Here is a 21,485-nt window from a genome sequence, read left to right as displayed (position 1 = left end):
TGTTTTTCTCAAAACAGACTCTAAAATATTTTTTTTTTTAGAAGAACACGAAAACTTAATTCATTCCAAATTCATTTCTTAAAAGAATAAGGACATGCTGAGAATCTTTGAACCATGTCTGGTAGAGATCCTGTATACGAAGAGATTGGACAACGGTGCGCCATGTTCAGTCCAAATGTTGTTGGCTCGAAATGCTGTGCTGTGTGAATTTCTAGCTTTCCCACGTGATATAAGACATGAAATCTTCAAAGAAAAGACTGATTTTTCTTCTCCTCGTATTTTCATTAAACGGATTGAGCACCAAGTCTGGCAATCCGGCGCCAACCGTTTCGTATCGTCATAGCGCTTACAAAGAACATTTTTTTTTCCTCAAAAATTTGTTCATGAAGATAGAAAACAAACAGATGTTTGTGATCTGCACATTTCCCTTCATGATATCATAACTAGCTTCCAATTTTTTCGATACAGTGTACAATGATATTTGGGGTAGAAGATACATTACGGTGGTCTACGGGGAGTTAGCATCTGTGGACATAAGATGGCCGCCGTTCCGAAGTTGTCCAATCTCTCCGTATTTAGGATCTCTAATGTCTGGTACAAGCAATCAGAGAAAGAAAAAGTACAGATGTGCAACCACAACCCACCTTTCCAAAAGACGTCTTTGGCAGGATCGGGCTGCTTGTGGCCCACCGCTTTTATGCTGTCGTACTTCTCCGTCCTATCCACCACCACACTGTGGTCTACTTCCTTCACGTCTCCCAGCGCCACCTGTGAACAGATTTTAGAACTATCACATAAACGTTAACACATCAATAGAATCTGTTGCCTTTTTCAGCTCTTTAGAAACATAGTATATTTTAGAACGAAACGATCAATTATTTCTTATTTTATTTTTTACTAGTGGTACCCGCACGGCTTTGCCCGTAATAGAAAAATTAAAAGGTCTTTTGGTTCGCCTGTATATTTACAAATAATGTATGGTGAGTTTTCTCGCCGATTGGCTTGTACCCATGTTACGGTTCCACGTTATGATAATTTCGTATCTCGCCAATTGGCTTGTGCCCTTGTACGGGTTCCACGTTATGATAATTTCGTAATTTACTCGTCCATCTTATGATATTTTTCTTCTTAAAATTGGAATAGAAAAAGAACCACATCGAATTTTCGAAAAATCGCTTCGAGGTGCACACCCCCATGCTACATACTAACTTTGTGCCAAATTTCATGAAAATCGGGCCGAACGGTTTAGGCGCTATGCGCGTCACAGACATCCTACAGACATCCTACAGACATCCTCCGGACAGAGAGACTTTCTGCTTTATTATTAGTAAAGATTTGATGCATTCCAGAGTCTGGAAATCTGAATGTTTCCAATAGTTCAGTGCAAGAAAATTTGAGTTCATCAGGGATGATCAGGAGCGCAACCAGAAAATATTTTTAGTGGAGGCACAATTTTTTTTTTTCACAACACTCTATCGCGTTCTCTCTCTCTTTACATCAATATATATTTATTATTATTATTAATATTATTGAGTAAAATTCCTTAAAATTGTATAAGTTTTGCAATTTATTCAAAAACTGTTGCAAAAACATTAATTGTTCTTATGCCAGAATTGAAATCACGTTAAAAATAAACTTTAAATTACTCGAAACAACAGTATGGCGGTAAGATGTTCAAATTAATAGATGGAAATCAATACTTGTTATTACTTCGTTTACTATATTAATGAAATAAATCAAAATGCACAGTAATTTTTATCACCAAAAGCGCTAAACTGTTCATATTTTTAAGATCATTCAAGGAAAGAAAAAAAAGGAACACGTTAAAATGGCATGAAATCACTTAAAAATACAACAAAATAATCAATAAAATCATTTACACTTGATGAGTCCTAAGTATCCACATTGCATATGTACACTTATAAAATTGTCTTATTGTCTACAATCCCTGCTTACTTTGGAACCACTTCGTTTTCTCAAAGCGCGTTCATCTTCGTTCGAATTTTTTGAAAATTGTTCAAATTAGCGTTCTTGGGGGGGCGGGGCACGGGCCCTGTGAGGCCCTCCCCTGGTTGCGCCCCTGGGCTGATAGTAGACTCAAGCAAAATTTTCTGAAGACAGTGAAATTTTACGAGACTATGAGGAGGCTCCCCCCCCCAATTCTTCTAATATGCATAAAAAAACATTGGGAAAGAAAACCATTTTAAAAGTTTTTTTTTAAAAATAATTATTTAGTTTTAAAATGTGTTGTCAGCCCAAAATTTTCGGCTCACAAACACCCCTGGGGTTTATATAAACACACTGAATAAAACCAAGAAATTAGGAATGAAAATCTTAGTGCATTGATTTAGAATGAAAGCAAGGGTTAATCCAAAAAATTGCATGTTTTTTTAAAACACTTTAAAAATAATTTAATTTAGATATGGTTTGTGGTTAAACAACCACTTGGCAGCATCGGGTTTAACTGAAAAAAAAAAAAAAATCTACTATTAAATGTACCTAAAAATTGTACAGACCCCGAAGTGATTTTTAGTGGGAAAAAAGTAGGAAATAAGGAATCAAAATTTTAAAAAATAGGAAAAGTAGGAAAAAAATCACTTAAAAAAGTAGGAAAAAATAGGAAGAGATAAGACTACACACACATCAAGAGGAAACAAATTTAGCGTAAACTTTATTTCTAATGTAAAATAAACTAACCGTTTTTTTTTATTTAAAACTGACTAAAATCACTAACAGTACTTTTGAAGTATTAAAGGGATTTAATGAAAGACTGAGTCACAAAAACAGAACGAAAGAAACAAGCTGACAATCATCAGTATCAAAATAAACTGGTGTAAACAAAAATATTAATTACAAAAATATGAAAATAAAATCCAAACAAAGAAACACCTTTCAACAATGCAGTAACAGCATTGATTCAGGGGTGAGCAAAATGGAAATGAAGGTCGATTTTCGAGTGAAAATTTTTTCGCGAATACAATACTTCCTTTTTTGTAAAAGGAAGTAAGAAAGGAAAAAGACTGAAAATGCAGAACTAAAATAAATTTGTTCTTAAATATGGGACATAAAATTTATTATAAAACAATTAAACTAAATAAATAACGAAATAAGTAAACTAAAGGGTTCATATCAATATGTTATGTATTTTTAGCATTCAACATAAATTTTTGTTTCAGGCACGTGATTGACGGGGGTCAGTTGGATCAATGTCTCCCCTCCCTGACTTTGGAAAATTAATGCTTAACTATACAAGTTTGCGCGGTTTTTGCTGTTTTCAGATAAATTTGCATTTAGTATACATCCTTCGCTATCCACAACGGGGGAAAAATCAAAATGACGGACCAGTTTTAATTTTAATCAAGCAATAAAAACGAACATTATTTTATTGGTTTGATCCCCCTCTTGTTCCAAAATTTTTGCCACGGAAAAAATAAAGGAAAAATCCATGCATGGTAAACATAACATTTTTATCAAAGACAAAGATCAATTACTAATGTTTCTCTGTGCATAAAAATGAAGGCATGTGGATTCTCTCAATCCTCCCCATACAACAAAAATATTCATTCGGAAATTGTTCACGAAATTGAGAGTGAGGGGGGGGGGGGAGCATCTGGCATCAAATGTCTGCATATATCTCTTTCTCTCCCCCCCCCTCTCTCTTTGTTTAACTTGATAAAAATTTTAAATGTTCAGAAATGCTGCATTGCCATAACACAGCACACAAAAATGATGAGCAATTCATCGATATTGATGATGTATCAGAATAGACCCATTAAAAAGAAAAAAATACAGTACATATTTGCTTGTGGCTAAATCCCCCAACTTTTAAAAATGTGGAGAAATAAAAACGGAATCTCGCATTTAAATTGATTTCCAATTTTTCACCAAATTTCCTCCAATTTTCGCCCATCTAGGTATTGCCGTATTTTTTTTTTGCAAATACTCTTTGCAAGGAAAGAAAATGAAATTTTATAAATTTTATCATCATGTTTACGATTTAGAATGAACAATAATCATATTTATGCATGAAAAAACTTAGTTTCCGCGATTATTTTTGAAGTGGTTCGTTTTTGCAAATTTCTGTTATCTGTCGCTTTTATTGTGTACAAACATCAATAAAATATGTACAGTGTACAGGTTTTTAATTTTTTGCTTCTTTACGTTCCTTTTAAGGTTTTAAATTGTTTCTCTTTTTAAATAGAGCTCCATTTCACTTGTAATCAAATAAACAAAAAATTGGAGAATAGGGAATTTTTTCGACTTTTCCCGCACATTTTAAACAGTCGGCTGTTTACTTGAATTAAAGCTTCTAATTGACGGGTAAATAATATATAACTGCAGTATCTATTTCTTTATTGTTTTGTTAAAACAGTAGGACTGAAGTCGGGGTGATAAAAGAAAAATCGATCATAAACGCCGCAACGGCAAAAAGTCCCTTACGAAAATTTAACTTTTAAACATGCAGATGCCGCAGCTTTATTTCCGGAAATTACAGTAAGCAGTCAATGAAAAGCTCAGGATCTGCTTGTTTCTTGAACATGCAGAAAATTATCGGTGCGGCATTGTAAAAATAAGAATCAATGCACAATTAGAAGTGCTATACTAAAGAAAGAAAAAGTAGGAAAAAAAAAGGAAAAAGTAGGAAAATAAGGAGGGAGCTCTAAAAAGTAGGAACTCTTCGGGGTCTGATTGTAAAAATATTTTACTATTTAAGTAGTTGTAAAACTTTATTTTTTTTTATAAAAGTAAGCATTTTCTAACCCATTAAACTAAAAAAAAAATCCTACAATTGCGAATGCTGAAAAAATTAATCTATTTCTGTTTTCCATCAGATTCATTTATAAGTTTGAAATTTTTAATAACATCTTCAGCGAGTATTTTTTTGGTTATTGGCAACTACCGAGTTCTAATTTTTTCTCAACATTGCCAAATGGCAACACGATGCATTATAGGGTTAACAAAAATTGCAATAGGAAAATCAAACCAAAGCAGAACAATCCTAATCAAAAACATAGGCATTCTGTTCTGAATACATGCAACACTTCAAGTTTTTAAACTACAGTATCCATTTAGAAGGTTTTAATATACTCGTGCTAATTCAAAAACTTACCTCACAAAGTAAAATAAATTTCGAATATGTAGAATGATGCTCTGTACAATATTTCTGGCTTTTTGTAAACATGTCAGCAAAATAAATTCCCTGTAAAAAGAAAACAGAGTTAGAATGTTATCCCTTTTTACTTTCTTCTATATTTAATACATAGAAGAAAGTATTGGATTCGTGCAAATTTTCGAATTTCGAAGGATTCGAACGTTTTGAGGTGTGCCGAGTCCATTTCGACTATTTTTGGAAAATGTCTGTCTGTCTGTGTGTATGTGTGTATGTATGTGTGTGTGTATGTGTGTGTGTGTGTGTGTCACGTCTGTGTGTGACCAGTTTTTTGTGGCCGCTCTACAGCAAAAACTACCGCATGAAATCGAACGAAATTTGGTACACATATGTGCCCCTATGTGAACTTGTGCCCATTGGTTTTTGGCGCGAATTCCTCCAAGGGGGGTGGAGCAATGGGACGTTTTTTGAGTTACGCGTGCTTGCTATTCCTCAGGAAGTAACTGGCGGAATCAGACAAAATTTGGTCAATATGTTGCCATTAACAGGAACAGGTGCTGATTCAATTTTGGTGTCAATAACTCAAACGGGGGTTGAGCTATAGAACGTTTTTTGTCGTCAATTGTGACTGCTGTATCTCAAGAAATAATGAACGGAATGAAAGAAAAATTTATCGGCAAGTAGTCCTTAGTGGGTATAAGAGCTGATTTTATTTTGGTGTCAACAGCTAAAAAGGGGGTAGCGCAATCGCCCGTTCTTTTTTTCCATTGTGAGTGCCCTATCTCAAGAAGTAATGCTACGTTCTGGTTGAAATTTGGAATATATGTGAATCCATATGTAAACAGGCTTTGGTTGAATTTTGACGCCAATCGCTCCAAGAGGTGTTGATTTTTTTTTTTTTGATTAAAAATAGCTTTATTAATGCAACAATAAGAAGATAAATCGTAATAGATTGTCGTCTGCGTATTTCTCGTGATTTTAATTGAATGGAAATGATCGGAAATATTATCTCAATGATTTAAAATTTTTAACTGTTGCCATCTTATGTTTGTTAACAAATAAAATATTTGTAATTAATGCAAGCAAGGCTTTTAAAATAACTTTCAATTTTCGCTCTTTGCTTTGCTTTTGCAATAATTCAGACATTGGGATGGTAGTCAAGTTTTTGCATGTGTAATTTTGTTTTTGTTGGGAATATTGCTTCCTCGTCAAGCATGGGGAGGGATCAGAAAAAAAAAAAAGAAAAATATAGAAGAAAGTTTCGTGATGGCCACAACATACTAGTTTAAACATGTATATTAAAGTCCACTTAAAAACAGGTTTCCATAAAAGAATTAAAGTGTTTCAAAAATTTATATTTTTTGAAAGAAATCAGTAGCTCATCAAATTTTCTCACCAGAATGTGAGAAGAGGTAGAATACCGTTTGAATATGCGCCATGCCACAAAGTGGGGCACTTTGAAATCTGCTAGATGGTAAAAATCTTGATAAAGTAACAAAACTTTAACCTATTTTTATTATTGAATAAAACTACTTAGTTGACTTAATTTTAAGCACAGGTTAACTGCTTTTCGTAAACGCTAAGAAGTCTGTAAGCACCCTGAAAGAATACTTAATGATTAAATATTATAAAATGCAAATTTATAAAAATCAGCACTGTTTGATGTATAAGCTGTCTTTCTGATAAGGTAGCTTCACTGCATTTGTGTATTGAGTATGAGAAAACGAGGTAAATAAACAGACAATTCGATGTAAATTAGACACAGAATTTCAACTTATTTCTCAAGAACTTCAGGCGCAATGACTTAAAATTCGAAATAACGCAGGAACGACAGGAAAAATTGAAAATTAATCTTTAGAATAGATTACAAATGTTAACAAAAATTTTCTAACTAAATTTATCAATAATTATCTTTTAGACCACAGTGAAAAGAAATGAAAACAAATTGCTATAGTAAAAAAAGTAGCTGCATTTTTTTGAAAAATTAAATTTTTTTTTTTTTTTGAAATTAATAAATTACTGAAATTAAGAATGGTAAGAATCTTGAAATTTTCAGTCTCCTAGCATGTATTTTGAGTCTCCGCTCAAAATATATGCTTGAAATAGAAACAAGACATTTATGCAGGGTTGGCCGAATTGGACCCAATGGGTTTTTTTGAAAAAACCCATTCAAAAAAACCCATTATTTAGCCCACTTTTGGGTTTTTTTAAATTTTCTGAGAAGTTTTAAAAAAATTAATTTAAATACTTTCACAATTTAAACTTCTTTTTTATTTGTTCTTCACCACAGACAATGAACATGAAAAATGGATTTTGAACTTTAATAGTATTTCTTAACTCTTAACGGCATTAAAAATATACTTCAAAGATTTTAAATAAATGTATTTAACTTTTTCTTTAACTGATCAATAAATAACTCAAATTATCTTGACCAAGTCCTGTCACGTCTGATTTTCTCAATATTTGTAGATTGTACAGAAGAAACTAATCTAGTTAAAAGGCTTTCATGTAAATTATTTTCTGCTAACCAACACGTCACAAATCTCGAATAAACACAAGGTAAATTTTTTAGAAATAAACAGATTTTTCAAACGGTCAACAGAAAACAGAACCGGTGCAGTATTTTCATTATTTTACAAAAAAGTTTAATATTTCTTACCCTGTACACAGAAATAGAAAAACAGGCAACATAAAATTCAAAGAAATGTCTTGATTAAGCTGGAATTCAGTAAAAAGGGATTTAAACTAATTGAGGTTCTACAGTAGTTTTGCATAACGAAATGAAATACTATAAAGTAAAATGCAAAAAAAAAAGTAGTAATTAAAAACGAACAATAGATTTTATCACTCGAGAAGTAACTTTGCCTTAACTGTTGGTAATAATGAAAATTAAAAAATCTGAAACTTAAACATTCTTGGGTTTTTTCGTCTTTTATACTTTTTTTTCATAAAACTCTGAATTTTAACTAGTTTTCCAGCTTTTTACCCGAAGATAATCTTTGCACTTTGTCCATATACTTATGCTACAATATGCTACAAGTACCCCCACATTTTCCCTAAAAAAAGACAAAAAAACCCACATTTATTTTAAAAAACCCAACTTTAGTTGGTTTTTTTGGGGGTTTTATTAAAAAAAACCCAAAAAACCCGGGTTTTTGCCAACCCTGCATTTATGTACTAAATTTACAAAATGAATTTTTCAATGGATACACATTCATCTTTTTCCAGAACAACTTTAATGCAAGAAATTATCGTAGTCATTGTGGGAACAGAAAATACATTTTTAAGAAAAAATACATAAAATTATGAAAAGCACACTCCAGCGCCGTGATCAAAACAAGAGACCTTCCAGCTCCCAGTCAAATATGTCAAAAATGTTTCTTGCATTTTCTTTTGTTTTATAAGTTATAAACTAGATGTAATACAAAAGTAGCACACACATCAATGCTGGGATTCAGCCTGTATGTGCCGGTTCAGGGCCAAATTTGCCTCTTTGATAGAACAACAGAATTTAACAGAGCTTGATGATCAGGGTTGGCAAAAACCCGGGTTTTTTTTAAAAAAAAGCCCATGAACCCAGGGTTTTTTTTAAATAAAACCCAAAAAAAAACCCAACTAAAGTTGGATTTTTTAAAAGAAATTTGTTTTTTTTTGTCTTTTTTTAGGGAAAATGTGGGGGTACTTGTAGCATATTGTAGCATAAGTATATGGACAAAGTGCAAAGATTATCTTCGGGTAAAAAGCTGGAAACCTAGTTAAAATTCAGAGTTTTATGAAGAAAAGTATAAAAAGACGAAAAAACCCAAGAATGTTTAAGTTTCAGATTTTTTAATTTTCATTATTACCAAACAGTTAAGGCAAAGTTACTTCTCGAGTGATAAAATCTATTGTTCGTTTTTTAATTACTACATTTTTTTTTTTTGCATTTTACTTTATAGTATTTCATTTCGTTGTGCAAAACTACTGTAGAACCTCAATTAGTTTAAATCCCTTTTTACTGAATTCCAGCTTAATCAAGACATTTTTTTGAATTTTATGTTGCCTGTTTTTCTATTTCTGTGTACAGGGTAAGAAATATTAAACTTTTTTGTAAAATAATGAAAATACTGTACCTGTTCTGTTTTTTGTCGACCGTTTGAAAAATCTGTTTATTTCTAAAAAATTTACCTTGTGTTTATTCGAGATTTGTGACGTGTTGGTTAGCAGAAAATAATTTACATGAAAGCCTTTTAACTAGATTAGTTTCTTCTGTACAATCTACAAATATTGAGAAAATCAGACGTGACAGGACTTGGTCAAGATAATTTGAGTTATTTATTGATCAGTTAAAGAAAAAGTTAAATACATTTATTTAAAATCTTTGAAGTATATTTTTAATGCCGTTAAGAGTTAAGAAATACTATTAAAGCTCAAAATCCATTTTTCATGTTCATTGTCTGTGGTGAAGAACAAATAAAAAAGTTTAAATTGTGAAAGTATTTAAACTAATTAATTTTTTTAAAAATTCTCACAAAATTTTAAAAAACCCAAAAGTGGGCTAAATAATGGGTTTTTTTTGAATGGGTTTTTTTCAAAAAAAACCCATTGGGTCCAATTCGGCCAACCCTGTTGATGATACATGATGTATTTTAGAGCAAAGAGGAAAATATAATGTTGAAGGTAACAAAACGCTTTGTTAACTGTCAAACAATATTGAATCTCTCCGATTCTGTTAATCAAAACAACAGTGCACCAACATTTTAAAAGACCCTTGTGCAAATAATAATAAAAATGTACCTTATGTTTAGCTAAAATGACAATTGCATTTTGAAATAGGTAAAACAAAAATAAATGAAGTAATTCATTTCGTTTTTAGAGTATTCAAACTTGAAAACCTTTCATTCTTTTAAATGTAGATATGCCGGTTTATAAAATCAGCCACTTCATAAAATCCAACATCCTCTGAACGAATGTGATTTTAATGAGCGACGGCCACTGTATTTAAAAAATTTTTTTTTTAAATATTTTATTAGGATGTGTTTAAAATTTCATAATCATTTTTTTATTGTTGATCCCCCCTCCTTCTTCCACAAAAAATTTCAAGCATACCGGTTCTTGAATGATTTGTTTTCCATCACTTACACGAATGCAATACAGTAGGCGCTGCTTAATGTGATCACGGTTAATGTTATCATTCGCATAATGTTATCAGAATCACGAAGTCCCGGAACAATTGAATGTTAACACAAGTTAAAAAAGTCGGAAATTGTAATCAGCGTCTTCGATTATTGTTATCACTTTTCCATAAACTTTCAATTTTACCTCCGTTTTTGTTCCTCAACTAACAGAAATACATAGGCAAACCCTGACGAGACTAACTTTCTGTGTAGCATTTTGTGGTTTTCAATAGCAATTCAAAAATTTTCTAAGAATGAAGCTATAGAAAGTTCGACCCAGTGACCAGACTCCCCCCTGAGAAAACTTTCTTTTGCACCTAAAAAAATTCAGTCGCTGGACATGTTGCAGGCATTGACGTAGGAACTCCATTGTAGCCATTACTTTGTAAGCTGTTAAAGAATTGAGTCGAGATTGAAAACAAAGCGAAGTTAAATTAAAATTTAAACAACAAGCAAAACCATGCTGGAAAAGATAGAAAAGCTGACTGTGATTTGAAACTGGTTTACGAATGTCAGGGAAAACGGTCATATTTTACTTCACCTATTACTACGTGATTAAAAAGTGCATAATTTAGCTTTAAATTTTTATAATTCAGATATTTCCATTCTGTTGATTTAATAATTTATAATTTAAAACTGCGTTCAGTTGAGTCATTGTGATTTTAATTTGAGGTTGCCAAAATAAATGCACCTTAATAGGAAAAAAAATCATTATTTTGTGTCTCCTGGATTCTTTTCCGTTATTGTTATCAGTCGGTTATTGTTATCAAATTGTATTCGTCCCAAAGTGATCACATTAAGCGGCGCCTACTGTATTAACAACACACACTTTGAATATCGGGGAAAGCGTTGGTACCTTGCCGAACATGTCTCCGTTCATCTGCACCCCCAGGGGCGCCACTTGCAACCCCCTGGACAGGATGGCCAGGATGTTGGAAAGGCGAGTTCCATGCCACAGCAGCATGTGGTTGGAGAGGCCGCTGGACTCGAACTTCTCCCTCTGGGCCGGGAGATTCACAGCGAAAACCGACTGCACCTTGGGCTTCCGGTGAAGGGCTACGGGGGGAAAATTGAAACGATTCAATGTACAGCAACGCATGAACAAATATCTATAATACCATAGCTGGTAACATTGAAATAAATATAAGGAAAAAAATTAAGTGTCGGGTCAGTTTCCGCTACGGTCGCATTTTTCGCATAATGCGAAAACTAATGAGCAAGAGAATGCTCAAGACTAATAACCTCCAAATGCAATAACCTAATTAAATGTATGACTAGAAATGCATGATTAAAAAAATAGTTGAAGACAACTTAAAATAAAAACCAAATTTATTTGGTAATTTAGTAAAGTTAGTTAAATAAAATCAAAAACATTTGAAACAACGCGAACTAGAGCTGATCCATATCAATCTATTAACTATCTATTAAAAATAACCCGCATCGTTGCATAAAAGCAAACGAGCGCTCAAGTCAACTAGCCAGAGAGAAAACACCGAAGAAGTCCATTTCATACTCGAAACCTTTCCTTATATTCTAAGTGAACTCATTTGCATGCGGATGCCAAATCCCCTTCTGATACACGCCAGCATAGCACCTGGCCAATGAGCATCGGGCACGTGCCGATCTGTTACGATGCTTCGTTGATTACGTAAAGATCGTGACGTCATAGATCGGCAACTGCACGTGCGAGATACGTCTTCAGGCGTCCGCATTAGAAGAAAGAAAAACATCGTTCAAAATTTCTCCCATACTAGGATTAGGCAGTTGACTTATACTATCGTGAGATAAGTGGTGAGATGAATTAGTTAAGACTTGTTAATTATTATTTAAGGGGCGCTAGGCCAACAAAAACACTATCTGAATTGCGAAAATAAAGCAATGCATTTTTGCTTTTTTGCTCAAATAAAAAATAAATTAATTAAAAAAAAAGAAGAAGAAATCTATGATCCTAGAAAGGAAGCATGTATGGCGATAATCAACTTAATCTTTTTTAAATCTTAGTTAAGATGTTTAAACTACAATTAAGTTCAATAACTATTAGTCTTATCTAGCATTATGTCCCCCCAAAAACTGCTTTATTAGGAGGAGGATGAGACTGCAACGTTCTAAACATCAATCGTGTTTTCTTTTTTTATTTTATGTTTTAAAAAAATAGCTGTTGTACTTATTTCTTCAAAGATGTCACAGATGAAATATGAATTTTATTTTCAACTGGAGATGAAACACACTGAGGCATATATAAATATATGAGAATGTGTAACATTTTAGCATTTTGCTAACATTTTCCCCTCAATTTTAGCTTTTATGCTAAAGAACTTTTGAACGCATCTTAAACCCTGTAAAGTGTAATACAGTTAACCCTTGTTTACTGCGGTTAATTCGTTCCAGACTTCACCGCGATGACCGAAATTTCCGCAAAGTAGGATTCTGTATTTATAAACCGAATATTTTCCCAATTAGAGGGCATAAAACTTACTGACGACAATTTAAATGGGTGTTTAACATAGTTAGAGCCCCCAAGACATGAAACAGCACCCTTATCTAACATTACATTTGTATTACTTAATACATTGCACAAATATGAGAAAACGAGATATATTAGACGGAATCGATATCACATTATTTATATTCGGAAATAAAGTACATACACACACACATGCAGTTCTTACACACTACTACTAATCTATGAAAATAGCTCAACTTCTTCAATGATGAATTAATTTCCAGTTAGTGACCATATGTGCCCCCTTTCTTCCTCCACGTTTATCCTCATGAAAGGTATTACGCATACAGCTTAAAAAGTTAGTACGTTGTTGAACACCATTAGAGATGCATTTATCCCCTAGTAAGAGTACAGTGATTTATACTTTGCAGTTAGCGTTTTTTAAAGTTAAATTGAGATAAACTTTCTTCGGCGATTTTAAACCTCCACTCCCTCAACTAGTACAACTACAGTCCCTAAGAAGAGCTTACCTTATTTAAAAGACATAATTTGTAATACTCTTGTAAGAAAAAGTTTACACGAGAACATAAAAAAGGCTCATTGCTATAATTGGAAAAAAAAAAAAAAAAAAAAAAACGATGTAGTGAAAACGCGAAAGTTGAAGCTCAAAGTAGCGAGGGACAACTGTAGAGATTTTTTAAATATAAATAGGGATTTCTTGAATTAGGCATATTTTAGACCAGCAATGGGGTCGTTTCCAACATTTTAACAGTATTTTTTTCTGAAAGAGCATGCTTAAAAACATAGGATCTGATCATTTTTAAAATAATTTGTTTAAGTTTAATATTAAAAAAAAAATTTCTTAAATCGGTGCGCTTTCATTGTTTATGTCTTCTGCCGATGACCTCACAAATGATGAAATGCCATTCAGAGTTGCCGTTCACAGAACAAAATATTTAATTCGCATCTTTACTCACGTGTATTGGCAACGATAGTGTTGATAACAAGCATAGAGCGCAATATGTGATTCGCTTCTTGATTATAATAATGTGGAAATGCGATAGAAAGATGCGCCAAAGAGCATCATTTGTGAGGTCATCAAAACCAAGCCTTGTTTGAAAAATCGGATAGTTTAAAAAAAAATTGAAAGATAACTGTTGGGAAAATAAAAGTATTTTTTTTGGTCAATGTATTTTTTTTTTTTTGCTTATTCTATCAATTTCAGTGACAAAAAGAACTACTTTTGACTGAAGGAAACAACCCCATTGGGCATTAGGAAATCCTGCAGGATTTGCTGAAAGCTAAAAATTCAGGAGACCTATGCATAAAGTACAGGAGATGTTGCATGTAATTGTTTAATGAAAACAATTTGAGTGTAAACTTTTTTAAAAAATAAGTAGGGATTTCTTAAATTAGGGCCCATATGAGATCCGCAATTTGGAGTTAGAAAATCTTGCAGGAGTTGGAATTAGTAAATTGAGATTACAATCACCACATTTTCGGAAGTCAAGAAACCCACAGCTTTTAATTAAAAAACATTTTAAAAGAGGCATAAGTTTGGTTTCTCTTTTAATGAGTGATAATAAATGTTCCTTGCAGCAGGTAAAGATTTAGGAAATTTAGAAAAAAAATAGGAGCATATTAGCCCATTTTTTTTTCGGAAAATACAAATTTAAAAACGATGAAAATGAAAGAAACATGCATCAAATATGAGCATACCAAGATAAAAATATAAAGTATCTGTGCACATAGCTCAAAACTATCTGCAGGAATGAAAATCAACATCCAATGGGTAAGTAAAACTTTTAGTAAGAAAATACCTTTCGCTTTCAATCATGCATTCGTGAAAGTAATAATGAATGTTTTTCATTAATTTAACTTCAATTTTTGAAGAAAATAAGTACAGTGAAGCACCGTTTATACGTTTTTGAAGGGACTGTGTAAAAAAAGTGTATAAACGAAAAAACATATAATAGGTATAGGTTATTGTGTATTAGACTTGGCTGGGACTAATTTTAAAAACGTATAAAAGAGAAACGTATAAACGGTGCTTCACTGTATTTAATATGCATATTATTAACAATTTTCAGCCAATACACATATCTACAGCAAATGTATCTGCACAGCATCAAATGTATTCACGCACGGCTTGCATGTATGCGTCTATATTATCTAGCTATGAATACGAGTGACATTTCAAAAATCCCTATATCCATCATTTACTAAATTAAGCTTAAGCAATGTTCCTTGAAATTTTTGACACCTTCTTTTAAACTATGGCACCCATTCATTTCAAAACTGTGTATAAGTACAGTATAGCTTCGATTTAAGAGCACCCGACGTAACTATTTTCTCAAATTAATGATGCATTTCACTGGTCTGAATTTGACTGCTTCAATGCTCCTTGATTTAACGATAACTTTTTCCAGTCCCTTGACAATCAGGGTTATATTGTATTAGAAAATGTGTATTGAAAACTGATTGCTGATACAAAAATGTCTATATAATATTCAGATGCTGAAACATAACTCGTCTCATCCAAATTTGTTAAAATGGAACGAGTTTTGAATCATCTCAACTTCTACGATATTTTCATAATCATGTTCATAATCATGTTCATAATCATGTTAATAAAAGGGTTCCCTTTATTTATTTATTTTTTGTGATTTTGATTGTTTTACGGTGCAGATTTTTCTTAAAGCTCAAATTATGCTCAAAAATCCCTTTTTTAAGGAAATTTCGCTGTTTTCATGAAGGGTCAGGGAGTTTAGGAACAGGTATCGAAATTCAGGAGTATCCCGGAAGCATCGGGAGAATGGACAGCTAATTTTATCACAATGCGAAAAGCACGGAAATTTCAACTTACAAGTGTTATGGATGTACTGTAAGATCATTTGAGCTTCCTGTGAATCCTTATTTAGTTGTTTCAAATTGCAACCTATTGATCTGTACACATAATCCACAGGATTGATAACTGAAAAGAATAGACATTATAAATTACTTAATAAGCATATACATTGATAAAAGCATAATTTAACACATACAACAATGCACAATGGATCATTGTTCAAAGCTTTTCAAATCTCAGGCTAACCTGGAAATCGGGAAAAATGATTATTTTAGTAGGGTCGTGGAAATTGCGCTGAAAATTAAAATAATCAATTAACCAACGTTTTGAAGCACAAAACTTGTAAATTACTGTTTACGATTTTTGTGCTTCAAAATGTTGGTTAATTGATTATTGTAATTAAGCATTTTAACCATAAATTCAGTACTTTCAAGGGCCTTTTTAATAGGTCACTGGAATTAACATAGCTGCCAACAAGCCAACTTAAAAAAAATCTTACAATGTGTGCAGTGGCTATTTCTACGCTTTTTTGACCATTATAAAGAAAAGTATTAAAATTTGAAGTATTATAGGGGCACTCCAAGGTATTTTTGACATTCATGTAGAGTACGTAACGTGACCTTTTTTGCCATAACTTTTTAATTTACTGTTTGATTAGCATATTATTTTATTTTGATCTTTTCCTACCAACACACCAGCTCAAATTAAAATAATTTGCAAATCAAACGAGAAATTAAAAACAACTTACGGCAAAAAAAGTTCACGTTACGGACTCTACATAATATCAAAAATGCCGTGGAATGCCCTTATAACATTTTCAAATACTTAGCTTTACTTGATCTATGCTTTTATAAGCAAAAAATAAATAAATTTTCATTTCTTTAAACTTAAAAGTTGCTGACTTTGCAGCTTTCAAAAATTGTCTACCAACAGTTTTTCTGTAAGTTCCTACAGATTAAAATGTTCTCCATGCTGTTATCCGTTAAAAAAAAGTGCCCAGTTCTCGTACAAATCTACCATAAGACCGTACAATCAGGGGTAGAAGTGATCGACTTGTCACATATAGGACATTTTCCACAAAAAATATAGGACAAATATAGGACACATTATATGAATAGTTTCGCTATGAAAAAAGAAATAATACATACATATTATTTATTCTTATCAATGATTTTGCTTTAAAAAAAAATCCTCAAACAAAATTATAACTGACACCTGAAATGACTTTCCTGTAGTTGAAAGAATAATTTTTGAAAAAAATGTACTTTGTAGACAAAAAAAAAAAAAAAGAACAAAGTGAAATTTATTGATAATTAACACAGCAACTCACAATTTTTGCAGGGATAGAAGTGTCACAAACATAGCTTATATAAATAAATAAAAACTGTCTTTGTGTTGAGAACTAACAGGAAATAACCAATGCTTTGTAGCACAAATATAGATATTTTGTTCTATAAAATTCCACAAAAAGAAAAGATTTCAAAAAGACTATTAGAACATTCCGATCAGAAAATGCACTGAACACAAAAATATAATCGCAAAAACAAAAACCAAAAAAAAAAAAAAAAAAAAAAAAAAAAAAAAAAAAAAAAAAAAAACACACACTGGAAAACAAAACAAACTGCTGTTGCCAAACGCAAAATTCTAAAACCAACTTCAGAATTCGTTCTCGAAACTCCACCCACTACAGTGACGTCATATTGCTGTGGCCAATGAGAGAAGATGCCTGTAGCAGGATTTAGTGAATAGCGTTTTTTAATTTGAAATTCGTTTGCACACGTACTTCCGACGAAAAATCCGAAGTCAGATAGTTTAACTACTGTTTTTAAAGAAATAAATTGGATAAAAAACAGGAATATAGGAAATATAGGACATTTTCCAAAAATATAGGAAATATAGGACGATTTTCATACTTTTTTTGAAAATATAGGAAACATAGGACCACTTCGACCCCTGTACAATCGTACAAAACGTCTGAAAATCTTACAATGTACGGCTAAATCGTACAAGTTGGCAGCTATTAATTAAGCACTTTCAGTGAAGTGTGGGAACTTTTTCAACTAACCCTCGGGGCACGTGTAAGCGTGTGAAGTATGAAAACACAAGGTGTTTCTTTTTTCAAACATACCTGAAGAATGCTGGCTGGAGCCTAAAAGGAGCTGCGAAGAGAGCCCAATATGAAGTAAGTTATGGATGAGGACAAGTTTGGACTGGACATCCGGGGCACTGAAGAGGGGACAGAGCTTTTCGTACTGATAGCCAAACACCGGAAGAATTTGGTAAAACTCTTCGCTCAGTTTGACAATCTGCATAGAACAGGAAGCATCACACACAAGTTCAAGTACTGAATGAAAACTAGCAAAAATACATGCAGATCAGATCACAGTTTTTACCTTATGCATAAGTTCTCCAAATTTTTCTTGGGATTTCGTATTTTGCTGTAAATTATCCTTTTCTGTGATGACGTTGCTAGAAACAAGAGAAATACAATGACTTAGTAATTCAGGGTTCATACAGAATTTCAGAAATAAAATGAAGGAGTTTTGAAGGAGTACTAATGGGCTGTTATAAAATGATGTTTGACCTTTTTTCAACATATTTGACCCCCTTTCAACTTTGTCACATGTCATCTTACTACTATTATATATGCGAAAGTTTGTCTGTATGGATGTATGGATGTATGGATGGATGTTTGTTACTCTTTCACACAAAAACTACTGAACGAATTTTGATGAAACTTGACAATAACATAGCTTATGCATCAGAATAACACATAGGGTAGTTTTCGTCCCGTTATGGGGGGCAATAAAACACAATTTTTGTATAAATTCTCTAATATTGGGATGAAAAAATACTTGCACATATTTACATTATATGTCCATCGAAAGCTCTGATTTTTCTACTGAAGATGGCACCTGTTCCAAATTTCTAAGTAGAATAAAAAACGAGTTATGAGCTTTTTAGTTCCATGTTCGAAGGCTTTCCTCAACTCAATGCAGTATTTAGTGTATCATCTCAACTCCCTGTCGATAGCGACAATTGTTGTATTGTTGACTATCTTTGCTTTTCGTGACTGTTCAAGGCTTTTCTCAAGTCAAATCGTGAAGTAAGATTTTTGCACAAGATTGGCAAATAATATATGGATTTGACTGATTATTTTCCATTTTAATACAACTTTGAGGCAATTAATGCGTTTTTTTTTTTTTTAAATTTGTGTTGACTGAGTATTTAATCGATCAGCAGGGATCTAGCCAAACTTTTTTTATGGAATCATTTCAATATCTAAGGCGTTTGGCAATTTTTTCAACTGTCGCTGTTTGTGAAGCTAAAGAGTACGAAATACTGTTTCTTGGTTTACACCATGTAACCAAATATCGTCATTTCTTTAATATTTCTTTCTTTAAATTTGTTAACACTTAAAATTATTCGCCAGTTAAATCAAGCAAATCCATAAACAGCACAAAAACTTAAATTAGTCTTTGCGCACGATTTCAATTTGAAATGTCAGCGAAACTGGAGACAAACCATTTTTTGGTAAGTATTTGACCTCTGCCTGTGTTGACCGTTAACTTGAATCGATTGAAAAAAACTACATCAACGTGAGCGAAGCCGCGGGTAAAAACTAGTATTTTTTATAAAAATACTGTTAAAATAACTGTGAGATGTCACTTTTAGCTACTCTCTCTCTTCCCCTTGTCACAATTTCCATAAACCTGGCTCCCCCTCAAGGCATGACATCACTTGTGTATGACCCTTTTTACAATATCATAACTGCGACTTACTAAACTATAGTTTTTTTTATTATAATACAACTGCTTATGTATTCTTAAATATTTAAATAATAATTAGAAAACCCGACTTTTGCTGCTGAGGGTGTGGTGGAGGGAAAAACAAGAATCATAAAACTTGAAAAAATAGCCAAGCACCATTTAAGCATGTTTTACTTCACTTATCAAATGTCATTTAATAACATTTTCACCTTCAACTTTTATGACTTTATGAAAAAAAATAAATATACAAAATTACTACATTAAAATCGCCCTTGTGACGAAGTTAGTTGTCGATCAAAGTATTTTAAGTTGCTGTCATAGAGGATAATTATATAATCTTCAACTAAAAAAGAAGGAGTTTTGAAGGAGTTAAAACCAAACTGAAGGAGTTTGAAAGGCCCTTCAAAAACATTTCCTTAATGAAGGAGTATTGGAGGAGGTTTGAAGGAGCGTATGAACCCTGTAGTATATTTTAAATTATATCTTATATGACAAAACCACTAATTCAATACTGCAACCTAGAACGATGTCGAAAATGTCATTGGATCTTTCTAAATTTAGCATTTGTGAGTTTTGAGTCTACTGCTGGGATACAAATTTGAATTACAATAATTTATTATTGAAAGAGAGATTTCACATACTGTTAAAAGAAATAGTCATGAAAATAACGAAGAACACATAAGATAAATTTTTCCATTTAACTCCATTATTTCATTAAATAAATAAATACGTATTTTAAAAATGAAATGAAATTACTCAATAAAAGTAAATATATTGCGATTCCAGAAAAATAATAGCTCACCCAATTTGTTTCAATAAGTCTTCAGCAGCAATGAGGATATCTTCGGACAAACTGCCAAAAGGCAACACTTCAAAACTGGAATACACACCCAAGTCTTGCAGCGTGCCTTCCATGGTATGAATATCCATCTAAAAAAAAATTAGTGAAATAAACAAAGCTTGAAAAAAAAAAAAAAAAAAAAATCAAAAGAAGCAATCTGAAATTATTTATAATGGCAGAAAATCACAGAAATCACATTATGCTTAATTCTAGTGCAGTAAAAACTGTAAAGTTGTCCACCTGTCTATGTTGACTATTTTTATCAGGAAAGGAATTAGTCCTATCTTATATAATGAATTAAAACCTCTGTAACTTGACCTATCTCGACCCTTGTCTATCTTGGATTGGAGTATTGTAAAAAACCCTTTGTAAGATGACCACTTAGTTTATTTTTTAAAACTTAACTAAGTCAATTATTTTATTTTATTAATTTTTTTATAGCTTTCCAAGAATATTTTGAATGTTTTGATGCCAGACTAGTATTTTACGAACTAAGGGAGTGTTCAGATAAGAGAACTGATTTTTTTTAAAAATTAATATTTAAAGTCATATTTTCTTACTTATAGATAATTTTAGTTGTTTTTCTCAAAGGAATGTTACTGACATAATTGAACATTTCTAATTTCCTCATGTCTTGCATAGAGATCACCTGCAACTAGAGACGTACCGAGTACTCGGTAACTACTCGGTACTCGGCCAATTTGCCGAGTACTCGGTACTCGGCCAATACAGAGTAGTTGCAAAAAACTTAAATATTGTCCAAGACAGATACTAAAATTCATTAAAAAAAAAGAGAAAGCATTATATTCTGCAATCATTTACAATTAAAATTTATAAGTCAAACTTAAATTTTGAGAATAATGAAGTTTGTAATGCTTCAATGGAATAAATCTTTATTTTAATGTCCCCAAAGTTAATAAAACTTATTTTTTAAAAATTATGCAAAAAAAGGTAAGTATAGAAAATATGAAATATTAACATTAAAAATGGATTTTTGCTACAAAGAAAAATTAGTTATAAAAAATATAAAAATACCTTTGCTTAAAAAATTAAAGGAAATAAAACAACATTAAAAGCACAGTGCAAGAACACTGCAGACACGTGTTTTGGAAGTTACAAGGAATTCCTTTTTCTATGCGCAAAATGGGAGCTCGTGAATTTAAAGGCATCTGACAAAAGTCGGATTTTTTTGTCAAATGTCTTTACATTCTTTAGCTCACATGTTATGCACTGAAAAAGACGATCCTTGTAACGGGGGGGGGGGGGGGGGGGGGGGCAGAAACATGTGTCTGCAGTGTTCCTGCACATTTGTTTTAT

At 32.3% G+C, this 21,485-nt stretch overlaps 1 protein-coding gene across 1 annotated transcript in view; it reads right to left on the bottom strand.

The window, feature by feature from the left end:
• The window catches only part of LOC129232581 (uncharacterized), a gene marked incomplete in the record, with an annotated part of 160,668 nt that overhangs the window by 6,853 nt on the left and 132,330 nt on the right, over positions 1–21,485 (bottom strand). Inside the window, 7 exon segments of the mRNA XM_054866713.1 lie at positions 645–768; positions 5,111–5,200; positions 11,123–11,322; positions 15,576–15,683; positions 17,686–17,863; positions 17,951–18,026; positions 20,130–20,257. Of these exon segments, the coding sequence (XP_054722688.1) occupies positions 645–768; positions 5,111–5,200; positions 11,123–11,322; positions 15,576–15,683; positions 17,686–17,863; positions 17,951–18,026; positions 20,130–20,257 (904 nt within the window).

Source organism: Uloborus diversus, unplaced genomic scaffold (assembly GCF_026930045.1).
Source record: "Uloborus diversus isolate 005 unplaced genomic scaffold, Udiv.v.3.1 scaffold_13, whole genome shotgun sequence".
Taxonomy (NCBI): Eukaryota; Metazoa; Arthropoda; class Arachnida; order Araneae; family Uloboridae; genus Uloborus; species Uloborus diversus.
This window is presented reverse-complemented; position numbering and strand designations above follow the sequence as displayed.